Here is a 22,001-nt window from a genome sequence, read left to right on the forward strand (position 1 = left end):
TAATGTAGGCCCTCTGGCTGTAGAACTGTACAGGGAAGGGGAAAGTATACAGCAAGGTGAGAAGCTGCAGACTCAGCCATGTGGACATTGAACTTGCAAGTGTTGCAGTGATTAGCTGAGCAAGAGCTCTGTATAACCTCACAAGCACATCTCACCAGAAAAGTTCATCTAAGAAGATATTTCCTCCTCCCCCTTATGTCTCAACCATCCTGGGACTAACAGCTAAAAACACTGTATAAGACAATTAAGGTAAAGTAGCAGCTTAAAACAATAGCCTATTTGGCTACTGAAATCAAAATATGGAGGGATTCTACATGTAAAAGTAGTGCAACAAAATTTTGCTCAATGTTGAAAATAGTCTGATGGGAGGTTTTATAGGAGCCAAATGTTTCTGAAAATCCTACTAGTCACCTAGCTGCATCTTTAGGTACTTGCATACTTTTAAATATCCAGCCCATACTCCAGAATAAATTTTGTACACCACTGAAAGACTTAGTATACACACCCATGCACTTAAGGAAAAGCTTTCATTTCTTTTAAAAAGGTATTCACAGACCAGAAGTACTCAAACTGTGGTCCATAGACAACCAGTGTCCATAAGCTCCATTCAGGTGGCCTGGGTGTAGTTCCTTTTAAGGTACACACCTGAGCAACCACACAAGAGAATGAAAAGCCACCTAATTAGCGGAGCCCCTCACACAAGTAGTGGTGGCCTTGGAAGGAACAAGAGAGTAGGTAGAATAAGAGGGTGGGGGGGGAATTTTGGATGTGCAGGGCTGCAACTTCCCCCAGCTCCAAGGGGAGACCCTCCTTCCTTCCCAGTCTCAGCTCTGCAGCAGGGGAGAGAGGGCATGTCACATTAGAAATGTAAGACTACTGCTATTAAAGTGAGTTGTGTGCTTTTATTTGTATAACTTTTATGGAGCACTTTTATCTAAAGCACTTTACAAGAGTTAGCTAACAGTACAAACATTTGGAAATATTAAGTAGTCTGCAAAAAGAAAGTTTGAGAACCACTGATCTATATAAGCTACTTTTAGGTAGTCTCAAGGCTGTTAAATATGTAACAAAGAAGCATGTAAGGAGTTCATAAGGGTTAGAAATTTTAATATTAAAAGTATTTTATACAAGAAAATGTATAATTTCACCCCACAGAGTTATGTTTTCAAGGGGTAGGTGTCTCCAACTATTAAGGGGCATCTGTTCCCCCTCAGGTTGCAGGATTTACACCCATACACAACAGATTTGTTTAAAAAAAATAGAAGGGGTAGTTGTCTTAGTACAGGTTAAAACTAGACAGTTGTTCCTGTCACTGTTGACAAACAGCTTAAGTAACATTTTAGGAGTCTGCATAGTAGAATGCAGTGACTGATGTAATTAACACCCTACTGCATCTTTAGCTGCTATGATAGTTAAATTTCCAAGACCCCCACCACTATGAGGGGACAGCACATACTAGAACTCAATTAGTGGCATGCAGCCCTTGCTCATTCTTCATCCAGCTGTGTCTTTCAAGCCCTATGAATGATGGGGTATAGCTACAAGTGTGAAGCAGTGATTATATCAAAATAGCAAGTGTTTGGTTCCTAAAATGATTTTTTCAGTTGTTTGGCAGTCAATATTATTATTACAAAACCACAAAAATAGATGTACAGATTGCAGTTGAGAGAACAGCAACATCAATAAATCACTCAGAAGATCAGAAGTGAGAAATTCAGCTGGCACAATTTCTCCCTGAAGAACTAGCCATTCTGAGTTAGCTGCTGCATCACAACAGCACAGAGACTGATCAATTGCAAGTACTCGTCTGCACCATCCGTCAAGCATTTGTCTACCTCCTGCAAATAGAGACAAGTTATAAACAATCCCATTAAATTGGAAAGAGGTTCAGTGCTTTGAAACTGATTAAGTTGGAGAGGGAGTAGCTATTGCAAAGAGTCAGATAAGTTTTCCTGCTGAGAACTGACATTTCTACTGAGATTTGTGAAGATTTGTAGCTTGAAGTGGAGCTGCGGCTCTGTTTCCTGCACCATCCCATCATGTAGGCAACAATGGTCAGACAGAAGTTACATGCATCTTCTTGGGAATGTTTCCATGTTCTCTGCTTCATTGTTGTTAACATTAGTATACAGTAGCTGGTGTTCTTGAAAAGGGTCATGGATACCGAAACAACGTATACCAGGGACCCATTGGTACAGCAGTGGGGTAGGCAGGAGGGGACACTTACGTGGGCAGGCAATGATGGGAGAGCGATCTGGCAGCCTCTCCTCCCCCTCCAGCAGGTGGGGGGGAGGGGAGAGATAGACACTCAGGCCAGGGGCTCCTGGAAAAATGGGGGGGCCATGTAAAATGTGCACCCCTGCATGCCCACCCAGCACTTGCTCTGCTCCAGCCAGGGAGCAGGGTTGGGGGCTTGGAAGCCCCCTTGCCCCAACCCCACTCCCTCACAGGAGGTCCAGGCAAGCAGAGTGGGGCAAGCCCCTGACCCCGCTCCACAGCTGGAGCACCAGAGCTGGGCAAGCCCCATCTGGAGCACTGGGCAGGTGGTGTGGGGCAAGCGCTGGGTCAGGAGCAGAGCTAGGATTCCAGGAGGGTGGGCCTGGATGTTAAGTGGGTGGGCCACAGACTACCCATATCTGTGGCAGATCAGTCCCTCATCAATAGGGGAACATGTTCCGATTCACATCGGTTGGCATATCCATTGTTTGCAATTTACAGTACTGCAAACGACAGATATGCAGATCAGGATCGATGTGATTGGGAACATGCTTCTGTATTGATGAGCAATGGATATGCGAAACAGTTAGGGTTCCTGGTACATGTCTGTCTCCCCCTTCTCTACAAGGAACTGAACTCAAGGGATTCTCCATGAACCCTGCAACTTCAGCCCATGAACAGTGACTACTCATAAGATACGAGTTAGCTGCTAGCACTTACAACAGTTCTGTAACAATCCTCACTGAATTTAGCAAGCACACCTCCATACATATGCCATATTGATTAAACAGCTTATCTGTCATTTCCTTTTTGGTCCAAACACCACCTTTAGTCCATTTTAGGAAGTTGTAGTTCTAGTTCACAAAGTTTGTTTAAATAAATGCATCTGAATAAGGAAATGAGATTGAATTAGAACATTCAGCCGGGAATTATGAAATCTGGGTTTGAATTACAGCTCTGCAGACTGATCTTTGGCATCTCATCTTTGTCTCTATGCCTCAGTTCTGAGTGCCCACTATCTGTCCTCAACTGTAGAAAGATGGTGCCTATCTCTATCAGTAGTGTTGAGAAACAACTTTTAATTTGTAAAGGTTTGAGATCTGTGGTGGAAGATGTCAAGAACCTCAGCACTTTTCCTCCCTCTTACAGCAAAGAACTTTAAAAAGTTAACTCAAATTCTGGGATTCCAATTAACAGTACCAGGGAGCTACAGTCCCCACACCTCCACAGGTGCTGCATCATTGACCATAGCAAGGGGAACACAGTACTTTGAGCCAGTGTTCCCTCTAATTTTTCCCCACACACATGTGGAATGAGTTTTGTTATGTGCACCAATATAGAGGTGATGTGTCACATCACCTCCATATTGGTGCACAAAATTCATGTGGTGGGGTGGGGCTGAGGGGTTTGGGGTTCAAGCTACCCTGGGGCTACAGTGGCGAGAGACTGCTCCCCCCCCCTACAACAGCACCTGGGCTGGTGGGGAGAAGCACCTCTCCCCGTCACAGCAGCTCTGAGCGCTGCAGCATAGGTGCTTGGGTCTGGGGAAGGGTGCCCCTCCCCCAGCAAGTCCTGGCTGGGTAGCTTCCCTGAACACCTGCGTGGCACTCAGGCTGCTGTGCGGCCATGAACTCATGCAGGGTTCCCTGTTATGCAAGAGAGCAAGCCGCAACTTATGTAGTTTCCAGGGAACTGACACAGGAGTTAATCAACCCAAGGGAAGAGGCATTTGGTCCAAATCAACAAAGTTTAAAAGACATCCTTTACCTTGATCTCTTATTTATCGAGATATATTTCAAGAAGTGATTAGCTCAATATTTGTCTCATCAGAAGTAGTTTAACCTTTTTATAATCAAGAAGGGGCACAAGATCTCAAGTTGCCATAACACAGGAAAGTCTCCTGTTCATTTACATTCCTTTAGAGATGGCTACCTAATTTGAACATTTATATCCTCTCAATGCATCTAAATGCACCAATGCCTCACCCCACGCTTTTTAGGGAAATGTACCCATTTGACCAAATTAAGAATTCATCCACATTAACCAGTACCTCAACTTCTTTTCAGCCTAATGCAATTTGGCAAGCTCCAGACTAATGGTATACATGTAGAACATGATAGGGAATGAGACCCAAACAGCTGTGGTGCACACAGGATCAAGCCAGAGGTAAGTATTTTGGGGGAGGGGCAGGGGAAAGAAGCATGGGTAGGGAGCACCAGTACTAGTTAACTGCTGCACTAACAGATGAAGTCAAGTTAATGGAGACTTACAGCAAGCTTCTCTGCAATAACAGATTTCTGCTGGTCAGGGAGATCCTCTCTCTCAACAATATCATCATGAAGTTGGTTTATAAGCTGAGCAACAGCATACCCTTCATTTATCAGATTCTGTAACAGGGAAGAAGGAATGGAAACAAGGTAGCAGTAGTCTGAATTTAAAGCTTTTAAGTAGTAGTAATCATAGTAATCAACATGTGGGTGGGGGTGAGTAATATTGAAAGTGACACTATCAAGTCATTAAGACCACTTTGAAGCTGTGACTTCTGTTAGGGAGATACATAAACTCCTGTTGATTCAATAAAGTGCAAGTTTTCAAGAAAAAGGTCCTTAAACCAAGCTGTCAAATAGTCATGAACTTTACCAACCAAGACAGAAGAGTTTATTTCATATTTATAAAAAACCCTGTAGTTTACTCAATCAACATAACATCACTTGTCGTGGGCAAGTAGAGTTTTGCAAAGCTTCCTTAACATTTCTTAACTTCATAAAAAGCACTGTTTTTAGTAAGGAGGCTATTGTCTGTGCCATATCTAATACATAAATATTGTCACAGGGTGGCAAGAAAGGGTGCTGAGCAGTGTTTCATGCAGCCAAGCAAGTAGGAGTAGTAGTTTCTGGATCAAACAGGAGAGGGGCAGTCTTGTTTTGCTGTATATGGTAAGTTATAAATAACTATACTTTAAGTACTAGATATTTAAACAAATCTGTAATATTTAGAATTTGGAGGATGGTACTACCACATTGAAATATTGCAACAGATCAAATCAGGGCCTGATTAAGACATAGGCATTACAGGGCCATGCCTAGAGTGCCATGTCCTGGAGTCACATGATTATGTCAATCCAATTTCATTACAAACTAAGTTCTAAAACTTATGGTGATAAAGGAAGCTTAGAAAAATATTGACAGTGCTTAACCAGTGCAGTGATATTTGCACTAGCTCCCATATCTCTAGAAGAAAAAAAAAAACTGTTCCATGCATCTCTAAGGGTTGTTAATGACAAGCCTCACTGTTGTGGGAGGCCATGCCACCACCACCCTAGAGGACCCTGGTAAGAGTGCAGTGGGTTTACCTACACTGCCCCTCCTGAGAGAAAAGGGGACTCCCCGCTCATACCACTGCCAGTCCTATGATACACCCTCCTCCTCTCCAGATCATGGACTGCCTAGTGACTGGGTCCCCTTTAAATGTGACTTCTACCCCAACGAAGTGCTGGGGAACTAAAATTTACTTTAAAAATATATGACCTAGCAGAGTTAGATTTTTTTAATCTTAACCTATATACAGATAGTTTGTTTTTTCTTCTAGTGAAGTGTATTCACTACAGTTTGCCAGCTAGGCTTACCCACAGTGTTCCACAGAGAAAATGAAAACTGAAGGCACTCTCCACAGATTAGACATTTACACCCAGCATTTCTTGTGGTACACACTGAATACTATTTCTAGACAATATGAATGAAATAGTGAGGTCTAAAAAAAGTGTTGGTGGTGATCAGTAGAAGATGAATTTGCTGAAATCATAGATTGGACATAAGAACAGCCATATTGGGTCAGATCAAAGGTCCATCTAGCCCAGTATCCTGTCTTCAGACAGTGGCCAACACCAGGTGCATCAGAGGGAATGAAAAGAACAAGTGATCCATTCCATTGCCCATTCCCAGCTTCTGGGAAACAAAGGCTCGGGACACTTCAAACCATTACCCATTTTGGTAACACAGTCTTCAGCAGACAGTGGTCTCACAGGAGATCCAAGAAGAGCTGAGTTTGCCTCACAAAAATTCTTATTCTCCACAACTGAGCAGGACACCTTCATATATTGTCAGTTTAACTCAGAAGTCCATGGTCAAGTTAGCAGGGAAAAATTTCTTGTCACCTTAAAGAAGTGCTCTCCTTCAGATCAAGGCTTAGGTCACTTGACTGATTAAGGTCAGGAAGCTTGTATTACATTTGCACCATAAATTGGCCTCAGCAAATAGTCTTCAATTTCAACCTGCTAACAGGAGTGCTATTAAAGTTTATCCACTACAGCTAGCTCAGAGCCAACAGCATATCATTTTAAAACCAAAACCCCACACTTCAATTGTTTTGAATTCACACTAAAGAATGAGAGAAGACATGTGAGCAACTCTACCTTTGCTACAGTTTCCAGTTTTTCAAAAGAGCCACTTTGACAGGCAGATAGTAGTCCATCAATTGTTTCCTTAGGGACAACCTACAACAGAAGTGACATATACAAAGCATGCACATACTGTCCAGGTGTCTGGGTGCATTTACAACTTAGAGTTTAAAAGTTAACTGCTGACTATGCCATGACCCCAGTTCACCACCAGAACAGGTAAGTATAGACTCAGAAACACTACAGCTAGTTTCCAGAACTGTCCCTACATAGATAACATGCTTCCCCACCAGCTTCTCCCAGGCAAAGGTTGAGCAAACAAATAGGTTTGATATTAAGATCATATGAGATGGGGAGAAGTATGCATTGATATTAGTATTTTGTTCTTGATATTAGGAACTGTGAATGATACCAAGCTATTTTAGTGTGACTACGTGGGGCACCTACTTTAACAAATGGATCAGTCTTGATATATTTTTCCAGGGTCCTATGGTTTGGAACACCAAATTAGTTTCTACCATATTAAGCAGCATGGATATGTGAAAACAAGCAATTAAAATTAGCCTGAAGCAACTAGATCAATCAGCAAATCAGAAGAGAGGAGAACTGTTACAACAGATTAAGTCAGTCATTTAACTCAGAAAGCACTATTAGCTTTTTCTTTGGACACATTATTCCTGCAGCCTGAAGCCGCAAACTGTTTTCTTCACTCATGGAATTTCTTTGAAAGTCTCCAGTACCAAGGCTACCACTAGTCTGCAACGGTAACATAGGAGCAAGATCTTAACTATACTACCTAGATGCAAATTAGGTTCCTCTGATTTTTAGCAGATTATGTTGAAACTGAAGCTTTATGCTCACAAGAGCACAAACATTAATTGGAGGGTCTTTCCCTATCATTACAATATTTGATTTTCAGGTTCTTCAATTTCAACTGGATGGTATTTTGAAAGTGCAAGTTCAGCCATTTTTGCATAGCTAGAGATATAAAAAACTAATTATCTTCTATGAAGTTGACTGGAGGGAAAAAAAAGATTTATTTAAACTTGACTTGAAAAACATGCCTGGAAAGCAGTTCTGTTCCCTTCCTCTCAAAAGGCAAAAATGCATGGCTCCAGAAGGGCTAGTGAAATTGTGCTAGGAGGGTAGCACATATAATTCAAATACCAAGTGTCCAATATGAATATCCTATTCACTTCTCAGCTCCTCTCTGCTCTTATTCTTGCTTGAGGAGATAAGTGTTATTTTGCCATAGCAACACTTTCATACTGAAATTTTAGTAATTTGGTCTTCCCTCAAGTTTCTACTGTTCCTGTCAGCATTCCCTAGCTAGTAATCCTAGAGAAAACTTAAATTGCTACAAACAAAAAGCCACACAGGTACTTACAGGGACATAGTCAGCTTGTGTAAGTTAAACAAGAACTAGAATGGTTCTTTGAGCCATTCCCCTGCAGTATTTCCAAACCAAACTTTGCAGCACTGTGCTAGTGCATGAGAACCTGAAAGTGCAATTATCTGTTCAAATGCCCAACCTAAATGATGTGCAAAAAATAAAGTGCATAATTGATTAAAGTAATTTGTATTTAAAAATTCAGTTTTAATAATTTAACAGTAAAAATCTAAACTTACAAGTCTTACCAAGTGAAAATACTTAATTTTTCTGTTTGTACAATATCGCTGAGTTTACTGCTAAATGCAGGTACTTGTCATTTGACAACTGTAGACTAAATTGAAAATTAATTTTCAATATTAAGTATAGTATCTTACATAAGGAACAAATTGGAGTAAAAATCAGTTACTGAAATCGTGAAGTGGCTGAACAGATTTAGGGAAGGGATGTATTGAGTAAGAGTATGAAATGTTTACATAGTCACTTTTCTGACCATAACCACAATGTCACAGGAGAAACTAAGCAAAATCATGTATCATGATAGCCTACCCCTGCAATTTCGGTGACAACCTTCTCCGAGATCTCTTTCCCACCTGTTAATCGAGTAGCACTTTGAAGAAATGTGATTGCTTTTCTTAAGTCTCCTTCTGACACTTTAACAAGACAAGATACTGCCTGAGGAATAGTGAGAAAAATGACAAATTATATTTTGTTAGTTAAAAATCGAGTACACTTTGTGGGCAAAAGTGATTTAAAAAAATATCACGTGATGCCCAAGGCTGCAGACAAAGTAGTATGCAGGAAGTCACAAAGCAACCTTTAACATTTCATATAAATACCAGAGATGTATGTGCATACACTGCATTTATATTAGAAGCTGTAACAAGGATGCACTCCAGGATCGATCCTGCACTTTGCATGTAAGGTAAGCAGAATGCTGTGAAAATAAGCTCACAGTAGAAAGCAATGATCAGGAAAACCTGATCTTGTATTAATGAACAGAGGGCTGAGCACCCTGCAAGTTACTCCTGTCTTGTAGCTGAAGCAAGGGCAAAGAGGGTAATGGACAATTAAACACTTCATTTGCATTGTAGGGATCATGCTTAACACATGTCTCAGACTAGTCTCCTCCCATGCCCTAACCCATCTCTCAGGTATAAGGGAGCTGCCGCACAAGAGGACTGAATTTTCCACTCAGCGCAAAGAAATTATACCTAATGGTTACTCATGGGCACAACAGTAAGGTTTAGTCTTCACTTGCATGTGTTGAAGCACATTCCCTGCTGCACACACTCCCCCAGAGTAGTCAAATCAAATCCATTATCTATTCCAGACATGTTCACCTTAACCAACATTTGCTTCAATACAAGGATGTAACAAGCATGACATCAGCTGGCTGTAGAGTCACCTTGAGCAGAAAACTACTGTTGAGGAAAGAGTGCTCATTATACCAGGTAATTTGTTCTTTATATTCTAAAGTTATAGTTCTGCATTAATTTAAGTGAATTCAGAGGGTTTTCATTTTGAAGCAAGTTTATGGATGTTTCTAAACCTAGTATAGTGGAGCTATAAGTCAGATAGGAGTAGTAGTAATTCTCTGGATGTCACCTATGTTAGCTAGTATAAAAAAATTCACAGGGGAAACACAAAGCTTGAATAATAAGTGAAACCTGGGATGTATTCATCAATATGCATTCATCCTGTATTTTCTATTTAAAGTTAACAACTTCATATTGATATTGTGACAATTCTAGGTTGTAACATGGCTTCACTTTAGTGGACTGAGCATAGAACCAGAAACTCAGACTGTTCTAATCCTTGTTCTGACAGACTTTTCTCCGGCCTTGGTCATTGAAACCGTTACCCCATGTGTGTAGTTAGGATAATACTAAAATTAGCTCATATACTATGTTTAGTAATAGCTATAACCAAGCAAAATGGGCATGGGTAATGCCTATTTACTCCTTTCACTGCAATGTAATTATGACGACCCGATAAAGCAATGAACCTATAAGTGACCATAAAACTACCTCATTGCTAACTTTCACATTTTCCTTTTCGGAAACAGCCAGTAGTCTCTGCTGTTGGATTTTATCTGTCAGGGGCTTGAAACGGAATTTGGAGCATCGAGATGTTAAAGGTTCAATTATCCTAGAAGAAAGGAGGAAGGAAAAAATATTGATGAGTCTATGTAGAGAACTCCTCAGGAATCTATCAGCTTAGATTACTAGAGCAGTAAAGCAAAATAGAGTTTCAAATTGTAACACCTTAGTGATAAAAAATGAATTGCAGATCAAACCCTTCAGATTTGTTAGATCTTTTATTTATTTCCACAGCTGGAGAGCTAACTCCTCTCAAACTACAAGTTAAACAGAAAAGTTTGCAGTAGTAGAGACAAAACCTGGGAAGGCAAAGAAAACCACACAAACCTGCTGATGTAATTACAAATAAGGCAGAAACGTGTCGTTTTTGATTCTTTCTCCATAGTGCGTCTCAAGGCTGCCTGAGCTGCTGAAGTCATGGAGTCTGCTTCATCCAGGATCACAATCTTAAAAGGAGGACAAACCTTACCACTAAAAAAATAAATGCCCATCATCCAATTAAAACAGAGTTCATTGTTTTCAAGTATATGTGCATTAATATTTAAAAGTCAAAGCTTGTTGCACAGTACTACCACTATCTATAGGTAATATTAAAAGAGCAGAAGTAAAGCGGTATGTATTACCTTTTGCTTATCTACCATTTGCCAAAGGACTAGCAGTTATAGGAAGGGCAATTAATATTTTCACATTTCTTATCTCCAAGCCTTACACTTGAGAACACTGCAAGATTCCTCTGCTAAAATTCTTATTCATGCTTTCAATTAATTCCTTCTTTTGCAGGCTTCCTTAATCCCTGCAGGATCTTCTAAAATTTAGAAATTAGAATGGCAGGTTTATCTCAGTACATGAGATGAGACTATTTCTCCTTCCAGCTAGTCTTGGGCTTCTGTTACCTCTAGTTAATCACTCTTCTGCTCCCTCATCCATATGGGCCTCTCCCTAGCCCCAGAATCTCCATAACCAATTATCAACTGATAGAGATTTTGTATGATACACATTGTGTTATGGACACTAGATAGAGGTGTGGGGTGTTTTTTTTTAAAATCACAAGCTATGAAATTTGTTCCTACACTAGCTATTCACTCATTCAACATTTGCTGTCACATGTAGATTTGGTAATTCAGTGTAAGACTAGATTTTTTGGAATTGCATCCGGTATCCATACAAATTCTCCCCAGTGACTTTACAGCAAGTTGCACATGGATGAGAAGGGGAAGACCCTTTGGCCTGCAGTTTTGCTCTAACTTCAGTTATTCCATACTGACTCAAAGCTTAACTCTGCAATTAAAATTAACCTAAATGAATCTATGACACCCTTCATTGAGAAATACAATCCATCAGATAGTTGGCTTTGATCTCTTGCTTACTCTGAACGACTTCCAGACACAGTTAGCTGAGCAAATATCTTCACTTTCTCTCGAATCACTTGTATTCCACGTTCATCAGAAGCATTTAACTCAAGAACTCTCTGTCGGAACAATTCAGGTCTGTGAAGAGTTCAAAACATGTTACATGAGCTTCTAACACTTGTAATGCCTTATTACAAGCAAGTGACTTGATTACAGTCAAAGCATCTACATGGGGAACAAATATTTAATAATAGGCTCTTCAATCCAGCAAAGAAAGGTATAACACAATCTAATGGCTGGAAGTTGAAGCTAGACAAACTCAGACTGGAAATAAGGTATACATTTTTAATGGGGAGAGTAATCACAGGAACAATTTACCAAGGGTTGTGGTGGATTTTCCGTCACTGACAATTTTTAAATCAAGATTGGATGTTCTTCTAAAGAGAATGCTCTAACAATTATTTTGGAGAAGAAGTTCTATGGCCTGTGTTATACAGGAAGTCAGACTAGATGATCACAGTAGTCTCTTCTGGCATTAGAATCTATAAATTATCCAGTAACCATTCAGGTTTGTGAGGATTTTAATCTGTAGTATTATTAATGCTGCTTTACAGTAACTATCCTGCTAACGGCAGAGCCTATGTTAAGAGTTCATTAAAATTCTGGTCCTGTAAAAGTCTAGAATTCCATAGTCTAGTTTATACAGAGGGCTTCTGATTTTCAGTTTTAACAAACACCAATAAACTCCCCCAATATAAGATATGAAATTGTGTTTACACAGTAAACACCAAAAGCCATCTGAAACCATCATCTGTGTCTAAGGTCTCATCTATATGCAGCAGTAATGAGGACTGGGGTTGTGACTTCCAAAGCACACTAATGTGTTACGCATTAGTCAGTCTGTGTAGACCCTGCTGGTGCACACTAAAGGTTCCCTAGTGCGCTTTAACATAATGGAGTTTGAAACAGTACTACGTTAAAGTGCACTAGGAATCATTACAAAGGTTGTTCGTTACAGAATACATAAAGAGACCCAAAGAGATCTGTGCTTTTTGGACATCTACATAAAACTCAAATTGCTAATAAACCCCAAAAATCTGAAAACAGAAGCCCTATTTATACCAAGTACCTTGTCCCCTAGACTATGGAAAAATTGAAACATGAAGTCACACCACTGCTCCAGGCAAAAACATTGAGAGAGCATTCAAGGTCAAGGACACTTGATTTTTCTGTGCTATGTCTATTTCCACAAATATTCTGTAAATCAAGTTGTACAGTAACTTGTAAAATCCTCTGTTGCAGCCACCAACAGTGCTCTGCAGTTGTCATGCTTCCAGGAGCTATGCTGCTAGAAGACTTAATTTGATACAGAAAGTGCAGCTAAAACAGGACATCAGTCACAACAGGCCATTTTAGCCAAGATCGATCAACAGTTGTAAGGTTGCAGAACCTGAAACATCTACGCTTCAGAGAGAAAAAAGAAAAGGAGTACTTGTGGCACCTTCGAGACTAACCAATTCATTTGAGCATGAGCTTTGGTGAGCTACAGCTCACTTCATCGGACGCATACCGTGGAAACTGCAGAAGACAATATATACACACAGACTAACACGGCTGTTACTCTGAAACTTGTCATTATGCTTCAGAGAGGAGTTTGAATACTAATTAGGAGTTTTCTTCCTAGTGTTAATTTAGATTGGTAGTTCTTTCTCCTCCTACACTACAGAATTTGGGTAAGTAAAAAGAAGAAGAACAAAAGATGCTATGCAACTCACACAAGCAGTCAACCAGCTAAGATTCCTGTGGCATTAGATTTGAATGCAGGTCAGCCAAGCCTCTTATTTTAGAATCATAGAATATCAGGGTTGGAAGGGACCTCAGGAGGTCATCTAGTCCAACCCCCTGCTCAAAAGCAGGACCCATCCCCAATTAAATCATCCCAGCCAGGGCTTTATCAAGCCTGACCTTAAAAACTTCTAAGGAAGGAGATTCCACCACCTCCCTAGGCAACGCATTCCAGTGTTTCACCACCCACCTAGTGAAAAAGTTTTTCCTAATATCCAACCTAAACCTCCCCCACCGCAACTTGAGTTATAACCCTTTCAAAAAAAAAAATCACAAAAGCCACAAAAAAGGAATCAATTAATGCACACAGAATTTAAGGAAGAATAGAACATGCTGTATTATCTACTATATCACAAGTTTTTAAAAAGTGGTCAAGAGCAATTGCCCTCCTCCTCTTCCCCACTCTCAGATCCTTCCCATAGTCACCCCATTAAGAGTTTAGCTCAATAAAAGTTTCACAACACCCTACGAGGTAGGTAGGGAAGACAACTGTGGTCCAGTGACTGGGAATCAGTAGACCTGGGTTCTATTTCTACCTTAGACTCCCAGGGAAGCCACAGCCTGCACCTTAGTTTCCCCAACAGTATAATGGCAAGAATGACATTTATCCATTTTTGTTAAGTGCATTGAGATCTACAGATAAAATGCACTACAAGTTCAAATACTAAGGATTTTTGTTTATCTTTGTGTAAACATTAAAAACAATATCAATCTTCAGTTTCACTAGGGTTTATAAGAATGTTAAATCAGAAAAGAAAATGAAGAAACCACCTAGGTTCACCATTGCTGAAGGGGCATGGTTGCATGATTTGAATCACAGCACTGACTGAGGCTTCATCAATAGACAGCATAGTCAGAGTCCAGTGATATGATCAGACAGTAGAAAAACCCTGGTGTGAACACAAAGTGGTGTAACAGACAAGTACACAGATATCAGAAAATCTTTCAAAGGTGAGGAGGATTTCCAGACAAATGGAACACCACAAAAACTCCCATCCCTGCTCTCTCCCTTAATATAGCATCAGATGTTTTACTTAAGTGGTTTAGTGTTAAATGTAATATTGTGAGGAGGGAAATCTGTTATCACCAAGAAATACAAGTTTGGAATACACAAGCAACAAAGAGAAGGCTCAACTCAATATTAGATTCTTATAGACTAGAACACCACAAAAATTGGAGCAGGTAGTGACTAAAAGGGTCACAGGGTGGCAAGCTTTTGGAACACTTAGTAAATACAGTTAGATTCCAACTTACCCATAGAGTTCTCTGGCTAATGCCAAAATAGTGGAAGTCTTTCCAGTTCCAGGTGGGCCATAAAACAAGAGATTGGGAAGCTGTAGTAGCAGAAAAGGGATGTTTTACAGCACAAGTTATTAATTCAAAATATTTAACGTATAGAAATGTCACTTCACCCTTTACGCTCTATTGGGAGTTCAATAGTAGAGCGAGAGAAAAGGGACTGGATGCCTGTGCAATACAAAGGCTTTCAACATCTAGGTCATTAGGCACTGTAGCTAACAGTCAAAAGAACACAAGCCAACCCATTAGTGATAAGGATATGTGAACAAGTTGGCATTTTATGATACTAACACATGTTCTATCAAAAAGTGATACCCTCCTGAGTGAGGGTACTTGGATACAGTGTCTTCAGGTCAGGATTGAGGCACACTGCTATGACAGCATGGGGGAGGTTTGCAATGGCTCTACCTGGAATGTACATGCGCTGCTTGTTTTATGCACTTACGCATTTTTTTTTTTTGCCCTAGGACACAAGAGTCCCTTCCAACCCATAACAAACAAAAAAGGGCTGAGCTTCTCAGTCAGACTTGATATTTATAGTCGCAAATACATTTTTTTAAAAAAGATAGATGCTTTGTAAAAAAAGACATCTATTCCACAGAAGTAAAATGTTTAATTGTTAAAAGATAGATTAGATAGTCCCATAATTAAAGTACATATCAAGCGTTCTATGTTGTTATAATAGATTTGCATACAGTAAAACCATGTATTTAAATATAGATATTTATATAAAGCTTCAAGTGCTTAAGTGTATATGAAAAACACTGAACTGAATTTATAGGTTGAATTCAGATGTCATCATGTTAAAACTTTTTAGGAGGGGACGCTTTTTTTAAAGAGAAAGTAAATTTTTCTATACAAATAAAACTGAGTGTGAAACATATAAACCCTCGTCTCCTCTAAAAGGGAGACTGTCTAGAAGTTATGCCTTTGACGGAATCCAAAGGTTATACATAATTACTTAGTATGTATTGTGTTTAACAGCTTAAGTTTAGGTCAAATTTAAGACTAAACACCCTTTTTATATATTTGATCATCTACCATAATTGTCAACATCCTCCAGAATGTTTTAGGATTGTACTGAGAAGGGGAAACATTGTGAGTGTTAGTTCTCATAAGTGAATGACTGAAGACAAGAGCACTGTATTGGCAGTCAGACACACTGCAGACCTTTGTGTTGGAGACATACACAGTAATTTGACCCAAAAATCACTAATCCACTCTCTGCTAGTCCTGTGAATAGGCTTTAGTAAGAGTTTTAATGAGATTCCACGTTTTACTAATTCCACTTAAATACACTAAATCCATACTCTAGACTGTTTGTGCTTCAGTTTCACATCAAAATTATCACCAGCATTTACACTGCTGCCTTACAAAGTATATCCTAATCCTTTATATAACGTAGTGGCAGTATTTTTGGCAGAACTGTAACCTGATCCAGCCACGCAGGTTTCAGCACTTGCCAGTAGTAAGCTATGATACCTGTAGGCATCTTATCTGGATTATGGGACTGTTACAACTACTGGCAAATTACATATCATAATGCAAATCCTCAGTCAGTTTCAGGAAGTTTGACACACAGCACATTCTCAAAAGCTGGACAAGAGGAGATGAAAACTGAAACGGCAGCTCTACAATGAGCCTTCTAATATGCAGCCTCCAGAGACCCAGTTAGAGCACTGAGCATGCCAGATTATTATGGTTTACATTATTTATTCTTACCCACGCCAGGCACTGCAATGATGACAAAGAAACTACTCAAGTCCTTGAAGACAGAAACAAAGTTCATACACTACAACTAGTTAGGCTCAGCCCTCTGCATGTCATTATAAACTGAGGTTGCTGGGAGGGTCTGACTTAGCTCCCAAATGCCTTCAGGGACCACTGGTGGTCTATGAAGTGCTGGCTATTCACATGGTGCCAGTTTGCATTACCTAAAAACCACCTTATATCCGGGAAGTAGTCAACTTTACCACAGATTATGTTATGAGACAGCAGATGGGAGGGGAAGTGGCCTACAAAACCATTTTGTTATTTAGACATAGTCCACATTAAGTTTAAGGACTCCTGATCTAGTTATTCTTGGTATCCGCCACATAGCAGTACTGACTGGCAGCATGGGATGGAGAGAGTAACAGGCGTTTGTGGCCAGGAAAGTCATTTGAGAGGCATACCTCCAAATTCACTGGGATCCAGTCTGGAACAAACATCAGCAGTCTCAGGCTTTGGTTTAAATAATTCAGAAGTGTCTTTTATTGCAGTGTTAGATCTTTGCTTATTTTAGATATGTGAACTGCCAAGTTGTGTTAATTCTTAAACTAAAGCTACTTAAATGATTTTGCCCTCTAATGGTTTACTGGTTTTGAGCAGTGTAACTACAACAAAATATAAAACCTATAACTATAAATAGGAGTTATACTTCAGCCTTTCAACACTGATGTACTAGGATCACAATCCCAGAAACCTAGCTGGTCAAAGAGCCATAAAATATTTAAATAGCTTTGCTCAAAATAGAACTGCCCAACCACCACCTAAGTAACATTATGCACTGCAGTATCACTATTATAACAAGTAGTGAAAGCATTTCATTTCTCACTGACATTAATAGGTCCTAAATATACTCAATACAATTGTAATGTTATTAAAATATGGTAGAATTGCTACTAGATTTTAAGAGCATTAGCTATACTGACCTGACAGTATGAGTTACTGGCATGTATTAAAGAACATACTTTTTTAATCTATTACACTGGTTTTACACAATTGTAAAACAAATTAAGCATCACAAAGTTTACAATTTATGTATTTATTTTAAAAAAATAGGATGTCACGTGTGACAGATTAAATTGATAATTTCAGAAATATTTATAAAATTGGCCAAGAATGGAATTCTAGACAAAGGGGATATAAAAGCTTTCACCCTCCACATTGCCAATTCAAGTAGCATCTAAGGGAAAAGTCATTCAAAACCTTTTTGAAAAAAATACAGAAAACTTATTTTATTCAGTATAATTCCTAGTGAATATGTCCACATCATAAAAGACAACTTCAAACCAATATATCTGTCAGTCAGTTCAGAATCATTAGTGGATCATGAAAATGAAATTATCCTCTCAATTCTAAGTGATCTTTATCTAGAACTTCACTAAGGCAGAAAAAGGTTGTCTGTGTGGGGAGGAGGAGGAGGAGACTATCCCAGATCCAAAGCCCAGACATACAGCCCCCTGCTGGCTACATTTTCATATTCCTTTTACTTGTTTCCTCAAACACCAGGTAGAAGAAAAATGGCAACTGTTCATATAGATCACAGCATTTTGTAGCTAACCCCAGCAATGCGACAGACATGCAAATTAAAAGTACTCTTCACAGCACCTTACAAGTTACTTCTGTTTAACTACTTGTGTTTTAAAAGAAACACCCTCAAGAACTGCTCTCGTTCTCACAATTTATTTTATATCTACACTTCACTAAGATGTCAATATCTTTAAGCTTCCTTTGCTATTTAAGTGGTTTTAGTAAAACTGTACTTAGCCTTCCTTAGAAGCATTAATAAATTAAAAATTATTAGAAGTCCATTCATAAAAGTTTACTTAAACAAAAAAACCCCTGTTTTTCCCTCTGCAGCAAATTTTCAAAGTTTAACATTCAAAAGTACAGACTATAGCTAGGTAAGAACATCAAGGTAGCTGTGGTTCTTCCAATCTTGTAGGATTATGACAACAGAAACTGAGGGGAGAGCACCAATCAGTAAAGCTTCCAAGTTATACAATAGAGATGCTGATTTTAGAATTGCTAGAAAGCTGGAAATGTCAGAAACACAGAATCAGAAATGTAGGGCTGGAAAGGACCTCAAGAAGCCATCATAATTAGAAAGTTTTTTCTTAATATCTAACCTAAATCTCCCTTGCTGTAGGTTAAGACCATTACTTCTTGTCCTGTCTTCACTGGACATGGAAAACATTGATCACAATCCTCTTTGTAATACTGGAAGACTTATCAGGTCCCCCCTCAGTCTTCTTTTCTTAAGACTAAATATGCCCTTTTTTTAACCTTTCCTCATAGGTCAGCTTTTCTAAACCTTTTATCATTTTTGTTGCTCTCCTCTGGACTCTTTCCAATTCATCCACATCTTTCCAGCTGGCACCTCACCAGCGCTGAGTACAGCAGGACAATTACCTCCTGTGTCTTACATACAACAATCCTGTTAGTACACCCCAGAATCCTATTAGTCTTTTATGCAGCTGCATCACATTGACATTCATACTCAGTTTGTGGTCCACTATAATTCCCAGATCCATTTCAGCAGTCCTACCACTTAGTCAGATATTCCCCATTTTGTAGTTGTGCATTTGATTTTTCCTTCTTAAGTGAAGTATTTTGCATTTGTCTTTATTGAATTTCACCTTGTTTAATTCAGATCAATTCTTCAATTTGTCAATGTCATTTTGAACTTTAAATCCATGCTCCAAAGTGCTTGCAACCCCTCCCAGCTTGGTGATATCCTCAAATTTTAAAAGCGTACTCTACTTCAGTGGTTCTCAAACTTTTTGTATTGGTGACCCCTTTCACACAGCAAGCCTCTCAGTGCAACCTCCCCTGCGCATGGTGGGGCTGGGACTGTCACCCCACTAGATACGCTCTCCCAATTTTACAGCAAGCTATTGGTAACCACCCTGAGTACGAAACTCATAAGTCAGCAGCACATAAAGCTAGTTCTCTGCTGCTACAGAACCATCAGAATTTCTTGAACATGCTATGATTGATTAAATGTCTTTGTTGCACTCACATCAGCTCCCTCTAAGGATTTTTTCAGCACAGCAACAACTTCCTCTTGGAATGCAACTTCATCCACACACTTCGGACGACTAGATGAAAACACAGTGAAGTGTATTTTAGTATCTACTAAAAATTCTCAATATCACTTTCACCCAAAAAAGAATGTTTTCCTTATAGGTTTTGGGTTTTTTTTGGGGGGGGGGGGGAGGGGGCGGGAAGAAAGATTATGAAAAGCTTTGTAACAGAGTGACTGGGCAATTTTGTGCAATGCCTCTAAACTGCGTAATATCTTGCACAAAAATGCTAAAGTCACCCAGTTTCTCAGGAAGATGCCAGTCTATCTATACTGTAAACAGAAGTACTTTCCGAAGCACAACTACAATTTAGAGTCTAGAACAGCTTTGCTACTTGAAAGGCTGGTGCCAAAATCTTATTAGAAAACATTGAATAGTTTGTGTCTTGACAAAATGCAGTTACGATCAGAGTAACACGAGTGCATATGCAAAAAACAAAAAACCCACCTTACTGCTCCGTGCATCAAAGGCGCTGAGAAAACCTTTTACCCGATCACCACTGCACAGACATACACCTGCAGGTAAGCAAGGTGGATTCTACCTAGTTAGTAATTTACATTCTGAGGGAAATTTGAGAGGCACGGAGACCTGGGCTCAATTTTCAACTTGCAACACTGATGGGGAGTGGGGGTGGGGTGGGGGGAGAGCACCATTTAAGTTCTACACGGAGGAAGATTTCCCCATGAATGTCAGTGGAAGAATAAGACCAGAGTCCCAGTTTTTTTCCAGTCCTCCCCTCCCCAGAAATGCAGCTACCTCATGGCTCCATTCCGCCATACTCAATACAGCCGCTCTAGTGCGGCTACACACTCTGCGACGCACACTTCGGGTGCCCCTTCCACCCCACCCCCCTCAGGCAGAAATCACTCACGGCCCTGCTGCAGTCTGGACGCCCTTCGCTCGCAGCAGCTGCTCCGGATCAGACCCCCCCCCCCCACTCCCGCCCCCCGCCGAAGGGCGCTTACTATTTCTCCACCCAAGGGATGGGTTTGAGCCGCTTGCCCTCGCCGCTGCCTCCCGCGGCGGGAGCCGCGCCTCGCTCCTTGGACGCCGGCGCTCTGGTGCTGATGGCGGACGGGCCTTTCAGAAAGGCCTGCATGGCTGCTGCGCCTTGTCGCCCTGCAGGGAGAGCCCCACACACTTCGTGTCACCCCCCAGAGCAGCGCCCCCGAGCCCCGCCCTGAGGAGATGGGCGGGAAGAAGAGGCTGCGCACAGGCTGAAGGCGGGGGAAGGGTGGGCACCCCCACCACCCGGGGGGGGGGGGACAGACCCCGGGCCCACCCCTGCCCCTCGGAGTCCCCTCCCAGGAGGGAGGGCGGCCGCGACAAGCTAAGCTAAGCTCAGCCCCCCCCAGGCATCCCTCGCCCACACCAGTAACCGGCCCGCGGGAGCGGGACCTACCCCCTCAGCAACAGCCGCCCGCCAACTCCCGCCAACCCGCTCTTTTTTTTAATGCGGGGGCGGGGCCGCTTCCGCCTGGGAGGACAGGCCCGAGTCTGCCGGAAGGAGTCACCATCGGCGCCCCGGGTTATTGGTTATGGGCGACGCAGACACGTCACGTGATTGGATGGCCTCAGGCCCTGCCCCTGATTGCCCTCAACCAACATGGCGGCGGGCAGCGGCGGCGCCTGCGGTGCGCATGCGCGCAGCGCCACGCTTACTAAATATGGCGGCTCAGGCTCCGGGGTGGCGGGGGAGGTGTTGCGTCTTTGCGTGAAAGGAGACGCTGCGGAGATGGCGTGGCGGGCGCTGGGGTTCGGTCTCCTTCGTGTTTCTAGCGCCCTGTCAGGCGTGTGCCTGGGGAAGGGGAAAGAGGTGGGAGACCCACGGGGTTCACTGCCCGCCTCCACCGGGTGTGACCGCGGGCAAGGCGGCGGCGGCAGCCCCTCTGTGCCCCATGCGTACAGTGCGGGTCACGCTGCCTCCCGGCCAGTTGGCAGGGTACAGGGGTACACTGAAGAGCGGGAAGCGCCTGGAGAGCCGCTGAGGAAAAGGGGTGGAATGGAAATATGCAGCGTGGCTAGGGAGAGACAAGGTGGGTGAGAGCTGTTCGTGAGAGACATCAGTAGCCTATGCTCAAATAAATGGGTTAGTCTCTAAGGTGCCCCAAGTCCTCCTTTTCTTTTTGCGAATACAGACTAACACGGCTGTTACTCTGAAACCTGCTAGACACTAAAAAACATGCCCTGAGCAGAGACTCTGGATTTGTGGCACATCACAACAATCTGTAACCCACTTACCCCTTTTTTGGCACGATGACTGCAGAGGTGTTCATGCCTCGCATGGTCCCTTTGAATACGTGCCAACTACTTACGCTGGACAGTCGGCTGCGCCATTCGTTTAGCTGTGACGCAGGGAGTACCTTTCCCAGACCTGAAGAAGAGCTCCCTGTGGCTCAAAAGTTTGTCTCTCTTACCAACAGATGTTGATCCAATAAAAGATATTACGTCACCCACCTTGTTTCTCGAATATTTTCATTATGTCATAGCATAATGTGGGCGTGAACCTGTGTGTCATGCTGCAGACCCACTGGGGCATGGCCTCATCATGGC

General features: G+C 41.4%; 1 protein-coding gene across 1 annotated transcript; it reads right to left on the bottom strand.

Annotated features, from left to right (window-relative positions):
* Positions 1 to 882: 882 nt before the first annotated feature.
* Positions 883 to 20,983, bottom strand: RFC4 (replication factor C subunit 4). The gene is made up of 11 exons (XM_084639598.1): positions 20,851 to 20,983; positions 20,414 to 20,567; positions 19,385 to 19,463; positions 14,554 to 14,633; positions 11,473 to 11,592; positions 10,433 to 10,576; positions 10,034 to 10,154; positions 8,553 to 8,678; positions 6,629 to 6,709; positions 4,488 to 4,604; positions 883 to 1,838 (listed from the first exon to the last, which is right to left on the bottom strand). The coding sequence occupies exons 2-11, from the start codon at positions 20,545 to 20,547 to the stop codon at positions 1,743 to 1,745; spliced, it is 1,098 nt and encodes a 365-aa protein (XP_084495724.1). The 5' UTR covers positions 20,548 to 20,567; positions 20,851 to 20,983; the 3' UTR covers positions 883 to 1,742.
* Positions 20,984 to 22,001: the final 1,018 nt, after the last annotated feature.

This window comes from Lepidochelys olivacea, assembly GCF_965140295.1.
Source record: "Lepidochelys olivacea isolate rLepOli2 genome assembly, chromosome: 9".
Taxonomy (NCBI): Eukaryota; Metazoa; Chordata; order Testudines; family Cheloniidae; genus Lepidochelys; species Lepidochelys olivacea.

Coding starts and splice junctions, on each gene's coding strand:
- RFC4 (XM_084639598.1), bottom strand. CDS start 20,547: ATGCAGGCCTTTCTGAAAGGCCCGTCCGCCATCAGCACCAGAGCGCCG. Junction 10,577..11,472: donor GTGTCTGGAAGTCGTTCAGA/GTAAGCAAGAGA, acceptor TTATTTTTTTAG/TGGTAAGGTTTGTCCTCCTT. Junction 10,155..10,432: donor ATTTGTAATTACATCAGCAG/GTTTGTGTGGTT, acceptor CCTTTCTTCTAG/GATAATTGAACCTTTAACAT.